Raw genomic sequence first — 18,419 nt, 5'->3', positions numbered from 1 at the left:
ATAAATTATCTATTATAATTATAAATAATAAAATTATGTATGCAGATTTCCATTAAAATTCATGTATACAGGCCACAAAACTATATAGAGGATAAAATTTACTGTGGTTCAAATGCCTACCCAGGTTGATGGCCCTGTGTACAAGGTCCTGTGTACCCCTTAAATCCTCTGATTTTTCAGTGGCCTCTTTATAGTCTACCTTAAGGGATTTAAGGTACCTGATAAATATCCTGTCTTTTTAAAATGGGGCCTAGGTGGTGTATAGGGTCTTCTGTGACCCTTAGGGCTGGGATGAATTCCACCTATTATGAAATGTAACGATTTCCTAAAAAGCATTATGAAAATTAGCTGTAGTGAAATCACAGCAGAAGTTTTCCAGAGTTAGCTTTGCTGATTTAGTTGCTTTAAACAAATGCCAGAAATAATTATTTGGCATTAAGGTCTATATCATTTGCAAAGTATTATTTTTCAGATGTCACCAATTGTGCTCTAGTGTTGCTTGAAAAACACTTGAAACTGAAAATATCATTTTTATACATCTTTTTGGTTGGCTCTTTTGGGAATCCTTACATATATATATTTGCCTCAAACATCCTGGCAAGTCTGAACACATACTGTACAATGGAAGACTTTTCCTAATCTGAGTCCCTAATTTTGCCTCACATTCTTATCATCCATAAAACCTTGTTTTAAGATCTTCTAAATAATAGCTGTGTGTTTGATACTTTACATACAAAAAGGATAGAAAGAGAATAACTGGGATTAAGTTGACTGGGAGGTAGATCTAATTTTATTATTTAGATATTTTTTATCTATCTTAAATATTTACAACAGAAAGTCCACCTGGCAGAAATCATTTTAATACCATTCATTTTTCAGGGGCATATTTTTTCCATAACTGAAGTGCAGCCATTCAGCTGGTGTTTGACACCGTCCTTTCCATCATTGGTAGTTTATTGCTGACACTCAGTACTAGGATTCTGGTTAAAACCTTGGCACAGACTAAACTATGAACCTAATCCAAAGCCCATTGAAATCAATGGGAGTCTTTCCACTGACTTCAACAGGCTGATCAGGTCCTATTTCACTTCACAACAAAACAGAGAGAATTATCTAATGGGATGACTTATCTAATATTCTTTATTTGAGCAGGCTCCATAAGGGAGTTGCAATCCTGAGAAAGGGATTTGCTCTTGGATATCCCTACTCAGATACCTTTATTCCCACTGACTGGGTGGTTGGTGTTGGTGGCTGTGGGCCAGACAGAGAAAACTGAAACTTCAGTATCTTCTTCACACTGAACTTTGTGTTTGTCTGCTTTATGAAGCAGTTCATTGCTCTGAAAAGCACCAGTTTAGCATTGTTCCTGATTTGGCTGTGGTTTTGGCACAAACATACTGCCAAGGAAGGGGGAAAATGGTCTATCCAGCTCAACTTTAGAGTAGGGTTTTTGGTGTGGTTTTGGCTGGTTGATGCAGCTCAGAAGCTAATTATGTTACCACACTGTCTTCTTAGCAGGGTTGATGTGGTTCTGGTCTGGCAGGTGGGAACTGTGAAGAAATCACTTGACTCTCCAATCCAATAGGACTGGTTTACTTTAAACTGAAACAGATGTATCTCAGATTGACAATTGTTATTGAAATCATAAAAATTTAGAAGAATAGCTAAATATGACTGCATTTTTCACTTTTGAAAATTTAGGCCGAAATTTTCAAAAATGGGGGCTACATTTAGATTTATGACTTTAACCTCAGTCTCCTGAAAATTTTGAACTAAAACTCTGTAAACCCCTTCATGATCATTCCTATAAGGTCGTATGCACCCATGGGCAGAGGTGCAGCACAAGGCCTATGCAGAATTTAAATCCCACTTACGCCCTATTTTGAAATCTTAAGTGATGTGTAGGCCTTGTGGTAGCCCTCAGCACAGGGGTCAGTTTCGCCAATAGAGAACTGTAGGACATTAAAGTGTGTAAAACTTTGCTGACTCATACCAATACAGTGTGGTGTTGAACATTTACAGTTTAATCCATAAAATATAAGTAGTATCTGCTGTGTTTAATGAGAAATAGATAATAGTACTTTAAAGACTTTAAAGACAAAAGAGAGAATTTTATGTTTGCAGTGTTGGTCAAAGGATATGAGACAGACAGGGTAGAAAGGGACCTCTGGAGGTCATCTAGTCCAACCCCCTGCACAAAGCAGGACCAATCCCCAGACAGATTTTTGCCCCAGATCCCTAAATGGCCCCCTCAATGATTGAATTCAGAGCCCTGGATTTAGCAGGCCAATGCTCAAACCACTGAGCTATCCCTCCCCCTGGGTGAGTTGATAACTTTTATTGGACCAACTTCTGTTGGTGGACGTTACAAGCTTTCAAGCTACACAGGCCTCGTCTTCAGGTGAAGGGAAGGAAGCAGAGTGTCTGAGGTAAATACGAATTGAGAGAGATTGTTAAGCAGAAGGGGCAACACATGCTGGAAGCAATCACTTGAAATAAGGTGGGCAATTTAGGATTAGATTGTTATGTATAAAGGATTTGAAGTGGTCAGTTAAGGGTAGGAGGCAGTGTGGTGTGTTACAAGTTGTTGTAATGAGCCATAAAACCAGTGTCTGTGTTAAGTCCATGGCTTTTGGTGTTTAACCGAGTTATGAATTTAAATTTACTAAGATAAAGAAAATGGGTTAATCTTTTTTAACTTAACATGTTTGTGCACATCAATTTCACAGCACATATATGCTAATCACTCAAATCAGCAGACATTCCACAGACACTGGGGATTGTGGTTTCCATACAAGATGTCATTTCTATGTATGCATGGCATTCTGTACTTTGCTAGCTTGCTAGCTTTCTATAAGATCCCTGCCCACAAAAGAAGGAATATGTGGTTTGGGAAGGGCCCCGACTTCCAACACACTAGTATTTTATGAAACCGCAAACACAACAGGCTTGTAAGCTCTTGAAATGAAATACAATTTGAGAAATGTAATCCATTACCATTATAATAGAGTTTCTATAAAAATAATAAAAGAAAAACAAGAGAAAATGGGTCCTGAAAGGTATAGGCCAACTGGGAAGTTATTGTGGCTTTGGCTTGACTACCACTGTATCAGACTTCAGAATTCTCCCTGGCAGTAATCTAATTGTAAATTATGTATATACAGAACATCATTTCTTAGCTTTGGCTGTTAGTGCCCCCCTCCCCTTTCCCTTTCTTCACTCGAACCTCACACATAAGAAATATTGAAGTGTTTGCACTAATGGAGAAATGACAACGTGCAGTCAAACTTAAACCAGCTGTTTCCCTGCACTGTGAACACAAAGAGCAGGGCTGGTAATATTTATAGCTTGCCTGGCCTCTAGTGAGCTAGATGCTGACTGCCTTAATTTGCTGTGATGGCCTTAAGGCTTGAAGCAGCTGTGGATTGTGAGATAGCCAGAAAAAGGCAGGGGTGGGGGAGGGGAGATGGTTTCAATTAGCAAAAAGTTATTGTTTGATTGAAAATGTATGGCTGCTGCATATACATCTTGGTAAATTAGCATCTTTTGTTTTGCCTGCAGAATGTCAATGAGTTGTATGTGTTAGTACATGGAGTTTGCTTTATCCTTTTGCTATATGAAATAACAGAAGGTTTTGATTTGACCCAGTTATAACACCACCCTGGTTCCATGTTCTTATTTGAGATACGCTCCAAAAATGGGTAGACTTATCCTGGTTAGCAAAAAACAAATACACAGTGAGTCAAAGTGTACAAGCATAGTGGTATGAAATGCTCACCTGCAAAGAGTGAGCATTGGCCAGAGTGTGCAGAGCCAAGAGTTGTCGGCTTAGAGGAATAATACTAAGCTAATGGTAAATAGTGAATGAGTCCACTAATGGTGTTCTTTTCCATGGGCACTGAAAAGTGCCAGCAGTGGAACTACCATGAAGGATGTGTCCTGGAAAATAGTTTAGTAAGGTATGGAGGAGGAAAAATATTTTAAGACATTTTTATACAAGGTGCAAACCTGTTCTCATTAAATTCAGTGGCATAAACCCCATCAACTTCAGTGGGAACAGAGTGCTTGGTAGAACATATTATAACCTTCATGCATTTTTTGGTATTTTCTTGTCTGTGTTATATTGTAATCATGTGTAAAGAATGTTATGAAGCTTTTGTAAGAAAGAGGCTATGCAAAAATAGGAGTGTGTTCTCTCAATGGGCCAAATGCAGCTACATACCCAGCAAACTTCAGTGGGAATTTGCTCGAGTAAGAATTGAATAAGAACCACAGTATTTGCATACCTATGCACTAGCCATAACTTCAGTGATGCTTTACATGGGGAAGAACATAGCATTAATTGAACTCTGTCAACTAGTTTGATCTTCTAATATCATTACTGAAGTCTGGTTTCATAGTCTCAGTTCACATGCAAAGGAATTGCAGTTCATGCCAATCATAGAATATCACGGTTGGAAGGGACCTCAGGAGGTCATCTAGTACAACCCTCTGCTCAAAGCAGGACCAATTCCTAACTAAATCATCCCAGCCAGGGCTTTGTCAAGCCTGACCTTAGAAACCTCTAAGGGAGGAGATTCCACCACCTCCCTAGGTAACCCATTCCAGTGTTTCAACACCCTACTAGTGAAAAAGTTTTTCCTAATATCCAACCTAAACCTCCCCCACTGCAACTTGAGACCATTACTCCTTGTTCTGTCATCTGGTACCACTGAGAACAGTCTAGATCCATCCTCTTTGGAACCCCCTTTCAGGTAGTTGAAAGCATCTATCAAATCCCCCCTCATTCTTCTCTTCTGCAGACTAAATAATCCCAGTTCCCTCAGCCTCTCCTCATAAATCATGTGCTCCAGCCCCCTAATCATTTTTGTTGCCCTCCGCTGGACTCTTTCCAATTTTTCCACATCCTTCTTGTAGTGTGGGGCCCAAAACTGGACACAGTACTCCAGATGAGGCCTCACCAATGTCGACTAGAGGGGAATGATCACATCCCTTGATCTGCTGGCAATGCCCCTATACAGCCCAAAATGCCGTTAGCCTTCTTGGCAACAAGGGCACACTACTGACTCATATCCAGCTTCTCGTCACTGAATGAAGCCAGCCTCTGGGGTCTGCAAAGTTTCTAGCTGTTTCTCCACTCTTTCTGCAAGATTTTGGCAGTTTGGGGATGGCTTTGGTTCCCTGAATTCTCCTAGTGTCCCAGGCAATGTTGGTACCCAGCAGTCTTTTTCATATTCATCTGCTAAGGCAATTTGCAGCTGACATGGACGTTTCCACAGTAATGCACATGTGTGTGATTTAGGCACATAACTGGCCATGTAGTTTACGTAACTGTGGCAATGAAAAATATTGATTAAAAATGTAATGGAAAATTTTGGAAAGTGTCAAAGTCAACACTGGTAGGGAAAAACTGTTTTGTAAAAAAGCCATTTTTCAAAGAAAATGCTTTTGTCTGAAAAAATGTTGAGCACCTCTACTCAATAGAACTTACGTGTGTGCAGAGAGAGGGGAATAAACTGAATATATCTTGGAACAAACTAAATATAGTTTGATCTTCAAATGGTGTAATTTTGGTCAAATATAATTGACATTTATTGGCCCTGCCTTTCTGAGGGATACTTCTTTGCATGGCAGGCTTCTGCCTTCTGTGGGAAAGGAGGCACGTGGAAGGCTCTCTGAGGTGTTGGGAAAGCATAAAGAAGGAGTGTGGACTATGTGAGCCTGCAGCAGGAATTAGGTGGGCCTGGTTTTGGAGGGGGAAGGGTGAGTTCGGAGCAGAGCAAGTAATGCAGCCTGGAGATCTGTAAACATTGGGATGGAACCATGGTTCATGCCATAGAATGTAGGGGAGAGAAACCCATCCTGCTTCCCTGCATCACGGTGGGATGTTCTGAAGGGAAGCTCTGCAAGGAGATTCTCAGAATTCTACTCTCATGAGACCCCCTCCCATGCAAACAGCCATGGGAGGGAATAATCCAGGCTGTTATTAAATTAATCAAACCAAGCACTATACAGATATTTCCATGACACAGTTGGTTTTATTTTTTCCCCTTTGGTAAAGATAGTTTTTTCAAATCATCAGAATGCTACAAAGAGATGGGTTTATAATCAAAATTACTACATTACTGTCATCTCTTGCATTTACACACAATATACCGTAGGTATTTTATGTCACAAATAAATATTTCCTTGAATAATGAAGAAAACCAATTGTATTTCATATATTTATTTATTAACTCAATTCTGCTTCCATCGGAATCTATGAATGGCAAAACTCCCACTGGCTTCAATGAGCACAGGAATGGGCTCTAAATCTCCCCTATAAAATCATCTTGATTTTAAATGTTCCTAAATAAAGGGAATATTCTCAGTTCCAAAAGCCAAAGGAGAAATATTTTGCTCAACAAACATTTAGCAGCTCTTAGAATTGAATTAGCTCAGTACCTGACAAAACACTAAGAGCTCTGCTAAACTGTTCTTGGTTAGTAACTATTGTAGCCTTTTTGGGGCTTTTGTAAATTCCAGGTGTAACAAAGTATATTTACAAAGGGTAAAAATAACATGCAGCTGTGAAGAAAAACATCTCAAGTTTCAGTTCAAGCCTGCAGTTCAGAATGAATCACTGCAGAACTGCACCCTTTGTACTTGGGCACACTTTCCGAAGGCAACTTTTCCACTGCCCTCAGTCCCCTGATGATTCAGAAATAAAGCAGACTCATGAAATGTCCTAAAAAAAACTTTTAAAGACAATCCCTCTCTTGTTGTTCTGTGTAGTAAAAATATTTTTTTCTGGTGGCTGCCCTGCTTATGTTTTCAGTTCTACTCTTCATATTATGAAAGTCAGTTTCATTTGCTGAATTAGGTCCGGTTCAGTAAAGCAATAAAGCATATGCTTAACTTTAAGGACTTGGGTAGTCCCTTTAGCTTTGTTGGTACTTGCTGGAAGTTAAGCCTGGGTTTAAATGCTTTTCTGAATGGGGGCTTTGGTCATTTATCCAATAGAGTAAGGGACCAAAGTCTTGACCATCTGCTTCTGGATTTTAATGAAATATGCTAACTTAAGTTGTGGTCTTTTTTCCCCATCTGCTCTGTTTATAGTCAGATCAGAGAACCACCCTAGCAGTCCTGTCAATCTGCCAAAAGCCTTTTGCTACTACTGGATCTTTCACATCATTTATTGTTTAGTGTTTACAATAGTTTTTTAATGCATGATTGCCTGTGGAAATGGTGCAGACTAAAACTGATATATTTTACAAATACAACAATCCGTTTAAATCCCTTGCATTCCAAGTTCTTTTTATAGAAAAAGAAAATTAGGTAATTTTGCAAATTAGACCAGAGGATGTGGCTAGTAGTCTGTAGTCACAAAACCATTGAAAATAATCTCATCATACAAAAAAATCAATGAACAGGCCAAACTGCCCTCATTGACATCCATGTAATGCCATTGACTTCCATAGGGTTGCACCGATGACTAAGGGCAGAATTTGGCCTGTGTTTCTAACTATAAACGGAGTTAAGTGTGCAATCTCATTTATACACAGGTGCCATTTCTATTTGTTAATGGTAAACATAAAAAGCCAACATTTCAGCCACAAAAAGATTTTCTAAGAAACTTCCTCACAACATGTAACTATGTCTGCAATAATTTTTTTTGTCTGTTTGCCTCTGTGTAGTAGAAATAAAGTACAATAGGCTGAAGTAATTAATTCAGTTTATATTTTGAGGTGTGCCTGGGGGAGAAATTTACTCTCTCAAAAAATGCCCAAGTATTCTGACTATGTATGGGCGGTGGTAAAATCCACTGTCACCCAACCTGAGGCCAGGGTGAGGAGCTGCTGTGAAACTCCTACGTCCACTAACATGGCTGTTATTCAAGCCCGTGGTCTGGCATAGTGGTTGCAGCAGCCTCACACCAGGCAGTTTTCACACAGAATATGTTGTGCAGGATATTTTACATTTCCCTCTTGATTTCTTTATTACAGGTATGTAAGTATCCCCCTTGATTTCTAAAACCATCTTGTTTTGAGCCTCTCTACCTAATACATATATCAAAACAAGATGGTTTTAGAAATCAAGGGGGATACCTATATACCTATAATAAGGAAATCAAGAGGGAAATGTAAAATATATATTTGAATTTCCCCAAATCAGGGGAAAGAATCCAAGTTATATTTAACACATATTATGCATATTGCCCATAATGTTAAAGCGCCAGAGGTGCGGGGGGCAGTGGGAGCTGTCTAAAGTTAAGCATAATTAGACACCTGAATGTTACTTGACTTTTTTTGTCTACAGTGTGGAGCAAATGCACCTCCTAATGCCATCAGAGCAGTGGTGGGACTAGAGCTGAGGTCTCTGATCTCCTACTCTGGTACCCAGAATGCTGCTGGCTTATGTTTTGTGTGTGCCATAGACACATAATATGTGGTAAATATAAATTTGATTCTTTCCCCTGATTTGGGGAAATTCAAATGGTCAGCCAGTTCTCGCTCCTGGGGGTTGGGGGTCATGGAATCCAAAAACAGAGGCAAGTGTCTCAAGATTGGTCCTTTGTCCTATTTAATTCATCTGCATGACATTGATTAAATTAGATTGGTATTGCTGGGTTAATTCTTGGTACTGTGGGAACCTAGCACTCTACTGCATGACATGTGCATCTATCAGAAAATAGGAAGTTCAAATAAAGCAAAGTCCTCTATCTAAGGCTCAGATTATTGCACTGTTACTGAAGGATTATCTATTAAATAAGAAACAGCTACAGAATTCACCCAAGATCTATTGCAATCACATTCTGGGTTCTGGAAGACAATATGTTCCAATGGATACAAAATGGGACTGGAAGTCAGGAGGACTGCAGGGGTTTTCCTGGTAGTATGTAACCTTGGGCAAGTCACTTTAGCCAAACTTTTCTGAAGTCTACCTCATTATGGGAAGCTGCAATCTGAGACATTTATGTGGGGGCCTGATTTCACTGCTCTACAGCCAAAATGCTTCTGAAATAAATGTAGTCAAACTTTACTAATTCTGGGTCACTGAGAACGAAAATGATGCTTAAAATTGTTGATTGGCTCTAGTTTTCAAGATATGCTATTGGGTCAGTATATATGACCCTTGACTTGGGAATGGCGGAGGATAAGTGAGTTATAAAGGGAAGGGATCTCAATTTAAACCAGAAATGACTAAAATACATCTTTGACTGGATCTATGAATAAATCTATGACTGGGTTTGGACAGTACTTGCTTTTTAGGCAAAACAATGAATGATGCAATCTGAAGCTGGTATTGCGTCATACATGATATGAATTGCATCATGTTATTCCTAGAAGTCATGGATGATGCAATCATAACAAAGCTTACATCACTCTGCTGAACAAATTGCCCTATATGAGCTCTAAAAATCATACAGTGTCGTGCTCTTTTATTTGTCAGTGTTTGATTTTGCAAAGGGACACATTTCTGTTTAGCCAAAGTGAGCAGAGATGTCTCGTACTTGTGTGAACAGTGCAGATAACTTCTGCTATGTTTGTGGTGAAGTGACTTTTGCATCACAAAAGCGCAGTATGACCACTATGGTTAAGAAAGCCTATCACCTTTATTTTGTCTGCAAAATTGGAGATCAGGACAAGAGGTGGGCCCCACACATATGCTGCAACACTTGTGCCACAAATCTTCGCCAGTGGTTGAACAGGAAAAGGAAATCTATGCCTTTTGCAGTGCCAATGATTTGGAGAGAGCCAACAGATCATACCAGCAATTGTTACTTCTGCATGGTGCCTCCAGTTGGGAAAGGTGTGTCAAAGAAGAAAAGGTGGACTGTGCATTATCCAAACATTCCATCAGCTATACGCCCAGTACCCCACAGAGAAGGACTGCCGGTTATTGATGCACCAGAATCATTCTCACTTGAGTCAGACGAGGAAGAGGATGAAACTTCTGGTCCTGAACCATCAATGTCACAGGACCCACATTTTCTCCCATCCTCCTCCTCTGAACCACACCTCATAACACAAGGTGAACTGAATGACCTTGTCAGGGATTTGGAACTACCCAAGAGTAAGGCAGAGCTGTTGGGCTCCAGACTACAGCAGTGGAATCTCCTGGCAGGTGATGTTAGGGTTTCCATGTTCTGTGACCATCAAAAGGATCTTGTCCCATTCTTCTTCATGGAAGGTGATCTTGTAGCCTGCAACAACATCAATGGTGTGATGGCAGCCCTCAACATCGTTCATGATCCAGATGAGTGGAGACTGTTCATTGATTCATCGAAGACGAGTCTTAAAGCTGTTTTACTGCATAATAGCAATGTTTTGCCATCAATTCCAGTTGGTCATGCAGTCCATATGAAGGAAACCTATGACAACATGAAACAACTTTTGAGGTGCATAAACTATGACCAACATCAGTGGCAGTTTTGTGGCGATTTGAAGGTTGTTGCTCTCTTGCTTGGTCTGCAGACTGGATACACAAAGTAGTGCTGTTTTCTCTGCGAATGGGATAGTCGTGCAAGAGATTTCCACTACATCAGGAAAGACTGGCCACTCCAACAGTCATTGGAGCCTGGGAGGAAAAGTGTTCAGCATCCACCACTTGTTGAATCAAGGAGGATTTTGTTACCACCCTTATACATCAGGCTGGGTCTGATGAAGAACTTTGTCAAGGCCATTGACAAAACACAAGCAGCTTTCAAGTACCTTCGTGGAAAATTTCCAAGGTTAAGTGAAGCTAAGATAAAGGAAGGTGTCTTTGTTGGTCCTCAGATTCATGAACTTCTTCGAGATGATGCATTTGACCATGCACTGCGTGACAAGGAAAAGACGGCATGGAAAGCCTTCCAGTTAGTGGCAATAAATTTTCTCGGAAACAACAAGGCAGACAACTACATGTTGTTGGTGGAAAACCTCCTCAAGGCATACAAAAGCCTTGGTTGCAACATGTCACTAAAGATACATTTTTTGCACTCTCATCTAGATTTTTTTCCACCGAACTGTGGAGCAGTGAGCGACGAGCACGGCGAGCGATTTCACCAGGACATTGCAACAATGGAGAAACACTATCAGGGCAAATGGAGCCCATCAATGCTTGCAGACTATTGCTGGACAGTGACGAGAGATGCTCCATTTAATGAATACAAGAGACAAGCCAAGAAGCGCCGAGTAGACACTGAATAGGACTAAACTATGTACATAATAGTTTTTTGCCTTTTGTTTCATAATAAATGTTATTGATATAACCCTTTTGCTGATTTTTAAAGTGTTACATAAACAGGACAGGTGAAATATTATCATGTAAAGCAACCATAAACACATGAAAAGACCTAGGTTTACAATTTATGATTAAAACTCTACTATCTACACAATATACATAGACATAAAATGTAAAAACTTAAATATCTTAGAAACAGTAGCCAATCAGTTGTTTTAATTGTCATATTTGAATTCAGCACATCAAAATACATAATAAATAGCACATTTTATCTCTAAAGCAGACGACTTCTCAAAAATTGTAGACCAGTGTTTTCAGAGATGGAAGAACCCACAATAGCAGTTGATCTCAACTGGATATGTGGGTACTCAGCACCTTGGAAAATCAAGTGTTATATCAGGTACTGCACAAATGCATTTTAATATAAAATAAAAACGGAGACACCAATAACTTGTGGACACTGAAAATTTGGGCCATAACTTCTTTCCACCTCCTCTCCTCGTGTGTAAATCATTCTTTGTCTAATTTATGATGAAAAATGCTATATATTTGCTAGGTATTAGTCAAATGCACATATGAGATTATTATAAAGTACATATAGATAACCTATATTAGTAGTTTGGTTTTGAAATGTAGACATAGGGTAAAATATCTGCCACAAAAGTCCCTTTAAGAAGTGTGTTGAATGCCTAATCTGTGTTTTTATGGCCTAATTTCCTGTCCAGGATCAGCCTACAAGAATTCCAACTGAACAGAACAAAAGTGGCAAAAGCAAAAGCCTTATCTCAAGAAGTTTCTCACTTGCTGAAGTGTATGCTCTAGATCAGGGGTCCCCAATGCAGTGCTCGCGGGCGCCATGGACGAGCATCCGCCGAAATGCCACTGACAAGCAGCGTCATCCAGAGGTGTCGCCGCAAAAATGCAGCGGATGACGCTGCTCATCGGCGGCGATGCCTATTGACGTTGCTGCTTGTCGGCAGCATTTTGACAGATGCTCGTCCAGTGCCACGGTCCTCCGTGGCTCTTCATCTGGCGCCTGCCAGACGAAAAAGGTTGGGGACCACTGCTCTAGACTGTATATTGTAACATCATAGCCACAACACAGAAATGGCAAAACAATAAATCAACCAAGCATTAAGTGAGTTCAGCACAAAACTTTTTTTCATACCCGCTGAAACAATTTGGTAATATTGGTCCCAGTTCAGCAAGGAACTTAAGCACATGCCTAACATTGCCTTCAATGGGACTATTTATGAGCGCAGTGGTTTTCAACATTTTTGTATTGTGACACTGTCACATATCAAACCTCTGAGTATGACACACCCCCTTTTACATTAAAAATGAGGAAAGGTAATTTAATTTAATGTAATGAGGGCTCTGGGCTATCAGCGCCACAGAACTGACAGCTCGCAATCCCCATGTAACCACCTTGCAACCCCCTGAGAGGTCATGACCCCCAGTTCAAGAACCCCTGAGCTAAAAGTTAGGCATGTGCTTAACTAACTTGCTGAATTGGGACCTCATAGTTGGACTTTTATTTAGATATTGATTGATATTTGAACAGCAAAAATATCAGCATTTTTAAAATGAATCCTTAATTGAAAAGAATACTTTCATATAGTTATACAAGTTAAGGTAATCTTTAGGAACTATCCCATTTAACTCATCCTTCTACATATGGTGTATAGACTCTGGGCCAAATTGTGGGTCCTCTTCCCAGTTTTGTCCCCAAACAAGTGCAAAGTACAAGTGTGAAAATGTGCAGAATCTGGTCATGTGTGGTCTTCTGCATTGACACCCACGCACATTGCTTGTATCAGGAGCATAAATAATCTGAACTGGGGAGGGCACACAGTGTCCACAGGCAGATTGAAGTGACCATGCAAAACACCTGGACCATATCGCAGGACCATTTTGCCCTACCCTGAAATGGACCTCCATGATTTAATACATGGAAGACACTGCAGGTTCTGTGGAGTGTAAACTGATCAGGTTTGAGAGGAGCCGGGACTTAGGTGTAACTATATTTATGGGGTTAAAATGTCCAGGAAAAGAAAATCTTTTAAGAGAGTAATTTTCTTGTAGACAGAATGTCTCTCTAATCAACATGACCTGCTGCCTATTACACACATCCACAATACAGCTGCATTATTGCAATAGCAGAATTAAATGAATGCTTAAGATATTAGTACTTTGTAACTTTAAAAAACCCCACCCTCTTTACATTTAAAGATATTCCCCTGTGGTTATGTTCTTTCTTTTGATTTTTTGAAGCAATATTTGTCTATATGATGAAACACATTGAAGACATTAAATTAAGGGTCAAATATGCCTGTGTCTGGCAGGAAGAAAATTGTGATGCCATTAAAAGGCCATTAAGGAACCCCCTATGGAATGTTAAACTCTAAAGGCTCTATTCAGAAAGCAAAGCCAAAAGTAAAAAGGTGTCTGGTTGCAGATCCTCTGCAGACGTCCACTACTTGACTACAGTACCATGGAGACTGTTAGGCAGAAGCTGAAAGTCTTTCCCAGTCATGCATGTGGTATTTTGAATCATGGCTTTGGCAAAAGCCCCTTTTATATGGGCATACATAGAAGTGTCTGCACTGCACTACATAATATGCATCTAATGGAACTGAGCACACACTTACTGAAACAATGGCAACAATGGAGGTAGAAAGTTCTCCAAAGCTAAGTAATAACTCTGGCTTTAAGTATATCTGTGTATTTTGCCATGTTCTCTATATCTCATATTTAGAGAGAGAAGCAGGCTTGCTGCCTCTGACAGTCAAGTCTAAATCCTCAGGCCCCACTTCTTAAAATAAATTAATTACTGGCCATAGTACGTTTGCAAATATAGGGCCAGATCCTCAGCTGGTGTAAACTGGTGTAGTTCCATTTAAGTCAATCATATATTCAGAGCAAAATCAATTAAGGAACCAGAAGCAGGGTCTTTTGGTACTAGTTGCCAAGCTTCCCAGATGACTGCTCAGCCCTTACAATAAAGTCTCTCTCTCATCTGCAATTTGAATGCTAACAAAAATATTAGTGGCGGTGGTATAATAATGTAGGCAAATTCTGATTGTTTTTCTAGGAATTCCCCTGATGACTGCAGCGTGGCAAAAGGAGGGAAGATGGTCAGTGGCTCAGACAATGTCGGGATGAACTATGGAAGCTATATGGAAGAGAAACATGTTCCACCACCAAACATGACAACTAATGAACGAAGAGTGATTGTTCCAGCAGGTTAGAAGCTTTAAAAGAAAACCACCCTTTTTAAGTAGCAAAATCTGTTACTGATATTACTAGGAAATCTGTTAACCTGATAAGATTGAAAGATTACCCATTTTTTTTATTAAACTTGATATGCTACATGTAAAAGACAAAGACAATCTGATAAGAGAGATTAGGAAGAAAGACTACTAAACTCCCAGAATTGTTACGAAGAATGAGTTGAGAAATATAAAAATAAAGCCACCTCATCAGCCAATGCTGCCCACATTTTGGAGGTTTCAGATGCCTCCTGCCCACGGTGTTTTCCCTAGCAGCCCCTTGCTCTCCCCCAACCATAGAGGCTACAACTGTCACTGACTCTTGTGCAGAGTACACAAGAGGAAGAAATGTTCCTTGCACAATTTCACCCCCCTGCAAGTGACAGACACAGTCTGGTCCTAAGCATAATAAAAAGAGGCCCAATTTGTGAAATTAAGCAATGTATAATAATCCATTTGTCTAGATCATTCTCTGTGTTTGAGCAATGTAATAAATTTAAATAAGCAAACTGACAACTCCCTGTAAGACAATGGCGTGGCTGATACATTCAGTAGCTGGTAGCAACCTTTATTATGGAATTCAGAAGGTAATTGGACAAGGGGGCATTCACTACTTTGTGCCCTGTCTTCTTTGGGTACCTCAGGTGCTGGGAATATGCTTCATATTGCAGAATGATCAGCATGCACATGCCCAAACTCAGAACAACAGACAATCATGTTGCAATATAAATATATACACAGGACATCTACATCATGTAGACAGAAGAGTATAATTTGCTATTAGTTATTGATCTGCAAAAATGACTTTGTATGAAACATTCCTGCTGCTGCCACATTGCATAATGTTTTTACAGTTATTCAGTTGCTAAGCTCTGCAAGAGTACTAGCTGTGGCTAATTTTGCAAGCTGTAATTACATCGGTTATTTGTCAAGCAACACACACACACACACGCATATACACACACACACACACATTGCACAATCCTCCACATGTATTTAGACAAGGCTTTTTCTGAACTGTAGCAAAGAGATTTTTTCAGTGATAAAATCTTCTGCAAAATTGGAAACAAGCAGCACTGAACATGATAGCATTCATATATAACTTTGCAAAATGAACACTTCTCTCAGTGTTAGCTCTTGACTTTTCCGATCTTTTAATTACCATAGACTTGTAAAGGTGATACAGATGTCTTTCCTTTTAGCATCTCCCGTGAGATATATTTTGAGATGACTCTAAATGTGAACTAGGGAGCAAGATGATCATAGTTACACCCAGTTATTTTGTAAACTATACAAAAAATACTTGGGTGAAGTTCGTCTGTCAGACATCTAGGTGTTTTCATTTCTCTTCCACAAGTCCAATGTACATGATGATGTGGCAAAGCTTAGGAAAATCAGAACACAGGATTTATAACTTGCAGTTAAGTTAATGACAGAGTTCAGAACTCCTATTCAGATTCATCACCAAAAATAAAAAGCTTTTCAAAAATTTGTACATATAATAAAATGATTGGCGAACCTTGGAAGGTTTGGATGTTCACTTCAATTTAAACTGAATTTAGGGTTACCATCCATCCGGGTTTCCCCGGACATGTCCGGCTTTTTCAGTGTTAAATGGCCGTCCGGGGGGAGATTTCTAATCAAGTACAAATGTCCGGGATTTCCCCCTTCCCCTCCTGCGGAGTGCGGCGTGGCTGATTGGACGCCTGGCCTGATTGAAAGCCGCTCGCAGCCACTAGGGCCTCTAGCAGCCAGAGTCCCTCCCCCTCCCCCGCTCCCTCCTCCCCCACAGAGCAGCGGCAGTGTTTGATTCCACGTGGAGCCTGCATTTCTCCCTCTGCCGGGTGAACGGGGGGAGCAGGGCAGGCGGCGCGGGGGGGTGTAGAGGCTGCAGGGGCAGGGCAGGCAGGGGGTGCAGAGGCTGCAGGATGAGTGGGGAGCAGGGGGCACAGAGGCTGCAGGGCAGGCAGGGGGTGCAGAGGCTGCAGGGTGAGGAGGAGCAGGGCAGGCAAGGGCATAGAGGCTGCAGGGGCTGCGAGGAGAGTGGGGAGCAGGGAAGCACTTAGCAACCCCCAACCAAGATCAGAGCGGGAGGGAGGAGGGGGAATGCGGGGTGCTCAGAGGAGGGGGCAGAGTTGGGGCAGGGACTTTGGAGAAGGGGTTGGAATGGGGGCGGAGAAGGGATGGGGTTGGGGCGGGGCCGGGGGCGGGGAAGGGCGGGGTTGGGGTGGGGCCGGGGGCAGGACTGGGGCCCCGTGGAGTGTCCTCTTTTTTAAATGTTTGAATATGGTAACCCTACTGAATTTAACTGGTGGACTTCTTGTGTTATCCGAGTCAGGACTGGGCAACCACTGATGCTCTCATAATGAACTCTAGTTCTAGCTCCCCACATCACCCATACATCCTTTCCTCCCGTAGTAGCCAGACCCCCTATCCATGAAGATCATCAAGGTCCCTCAGACTAGCATCTATGCCCACTAGGCTGTGAGCTGCCTCACACTTCCCAGTAATCTGATCATTCTCTCTCTGGTGTGCTTCAAAATATTGGCGGGATCTCTAAAGTTCCCAAGAGCTAAGGGCTCAGACCTTCAAAGGCTTAAAATGGATGTAGCATAACTAAACAGGATGCATGGAAGTTGAAGTGAGTAGCTGCATGTTGTCTGAAAGACTTTGATGAGCACCGTAGATCTTTGAGAATGGCTTTGGGGAGCAGATTGGGTTAAAACTGATTAGGAGAGGAAGGGAGGTTTTGAGATTAAGACATTCACTGCACAGACATGCAGAACGTCAAAGTTCAATTCCCAGCTCTGCCATGGGATTCCTGTGTGACCTTAGGCAAGTCACATAATCTCTTTCTTCTCAGTTCCCAATCTTTGGGAATGATGTATCTTATATGATCTTTTGTCTGTTTAAAATATAAGATCTTCAAGGCAAGAGTGTCTCTTACTATCTGTACGTAGAGTGCATGGCTTGATGGAGCCAAATATTGGTAGAGGCCTCTAGACACTATTATTATACAAAGAAATAAAGGGGAGAGAGGTCAATGGCTAAATTCATAGGACTCAGTGGGATGGTAGTGGAAAGAGAGAATTCAGAGGGAAAAGTGATGGTAGAGTTGGAGTTAGGGATTAGAACTGTGTGAATAACTGATTTTTTGTTCAGTGGATGAACTGAAAAATTGGAGGAAAAAATCCTTTCATGTCAACCCAAACCAAAAGTTTAGAAAATTTTTGGGGAATCAAAAAAGTCGAAAGAATTTAATTCTGGTTCATACTAAATATTTTGTTCACCCCAAAGCAACATGTTTTTTTCTGTATATTGATTTTTTTATTTTTTTTTTTAATTATGTAGATCTAATTGAAGTAACATTCAAAATGAAAAGTTTCTCAAATCAAAAAGTCAAAGTGTTTCAATATTTTGACTTTTTGGGGAATTTTATTTTTTGAGGGTTTTTTTCAACTGAAACAGTTTGGTGAATTCAACACAAATTTGCAAAATGTTTCAGTCAACATGAATTTGCTGTTTTTAGTGAAAAAACTTTAGTCCACAAATTTTGCTCAGCTCTTAAAAAATAATAATAATAATAAAAAGGGGGGGGGGGGGAGGGCCAGGAGAGGAATGGGCAAAGATTTGGACCAGTTCATTTTTTCCCCACAGCCAGTTTTGTCAGTATCTGATATAATTAACAAAAACTAGTGCAAGGCAGGATCTGGTTAGCAGCATACAGCAGTACATCACAACATCCTAGGATAGGGCCAGATTAATGAGATTGCAGGCCCAGGGGTAATGTTTTTCAGAAGCCCCCTTTTCGTGAACCCTGTATTAATTAAAACAAAAGCATACCCACCAGCTTATAGCAATGAACAAGTCATGTATTTTATTGAATAAACTTGAACTGAAAATTGAAGACAATGAACAGGTTACATACTGCCTGGATAAACA

General features: G+C 40.5%; 1 protein-coding gene across 6 annotated transcripts in view; it reads left to right on the top strand.

The window, feature by feature from the left end:
* Window positions 1-18,419, top strand: part of ERG (ETS transcription factor ERG) — a 215,070-nt gene that overhangs the window by 167,872 nt on the left and 28,779 nt on the right. For 5 of the 6 annotated variants that reach the window (XM_034752850.1, XM_034752845.1, XM_034752875.1 and 2 more), the window contains one exon: window positions 14,300-14,451. In XM_034752850.1, coding sequence (XP_034608741.1) covers window positions 14,300-14,451 — 152 coding nt within the window. Of the gene's footprint in view, window positions 1-11,500; window positions 11,606-14,299; window positions 14,452-18,419 lie in introns of those variants that run through there. The other variant, XM_034752882.1, reaches the window with a different exon arrangement.

Source organism: Trachemys scripta, chromosome 1 (assembly GCF_013100865.1).
Source record: "Trachemys scripta elegans isolate TJP31775 chromosome 1, CAS_Tse_1.0, whole genome shotgun sequence".
Lineage (NCBI taxonomy): Eukaryota > Metazoa > Chordata > Testudines > Emydidae > Trachemys > Trachemys scripta.
The sequence above is the reverse complement of the archived record's forward strand: the minus strand, read 5'-3'. Positions and strand labels throughout refer to the sequence as shown.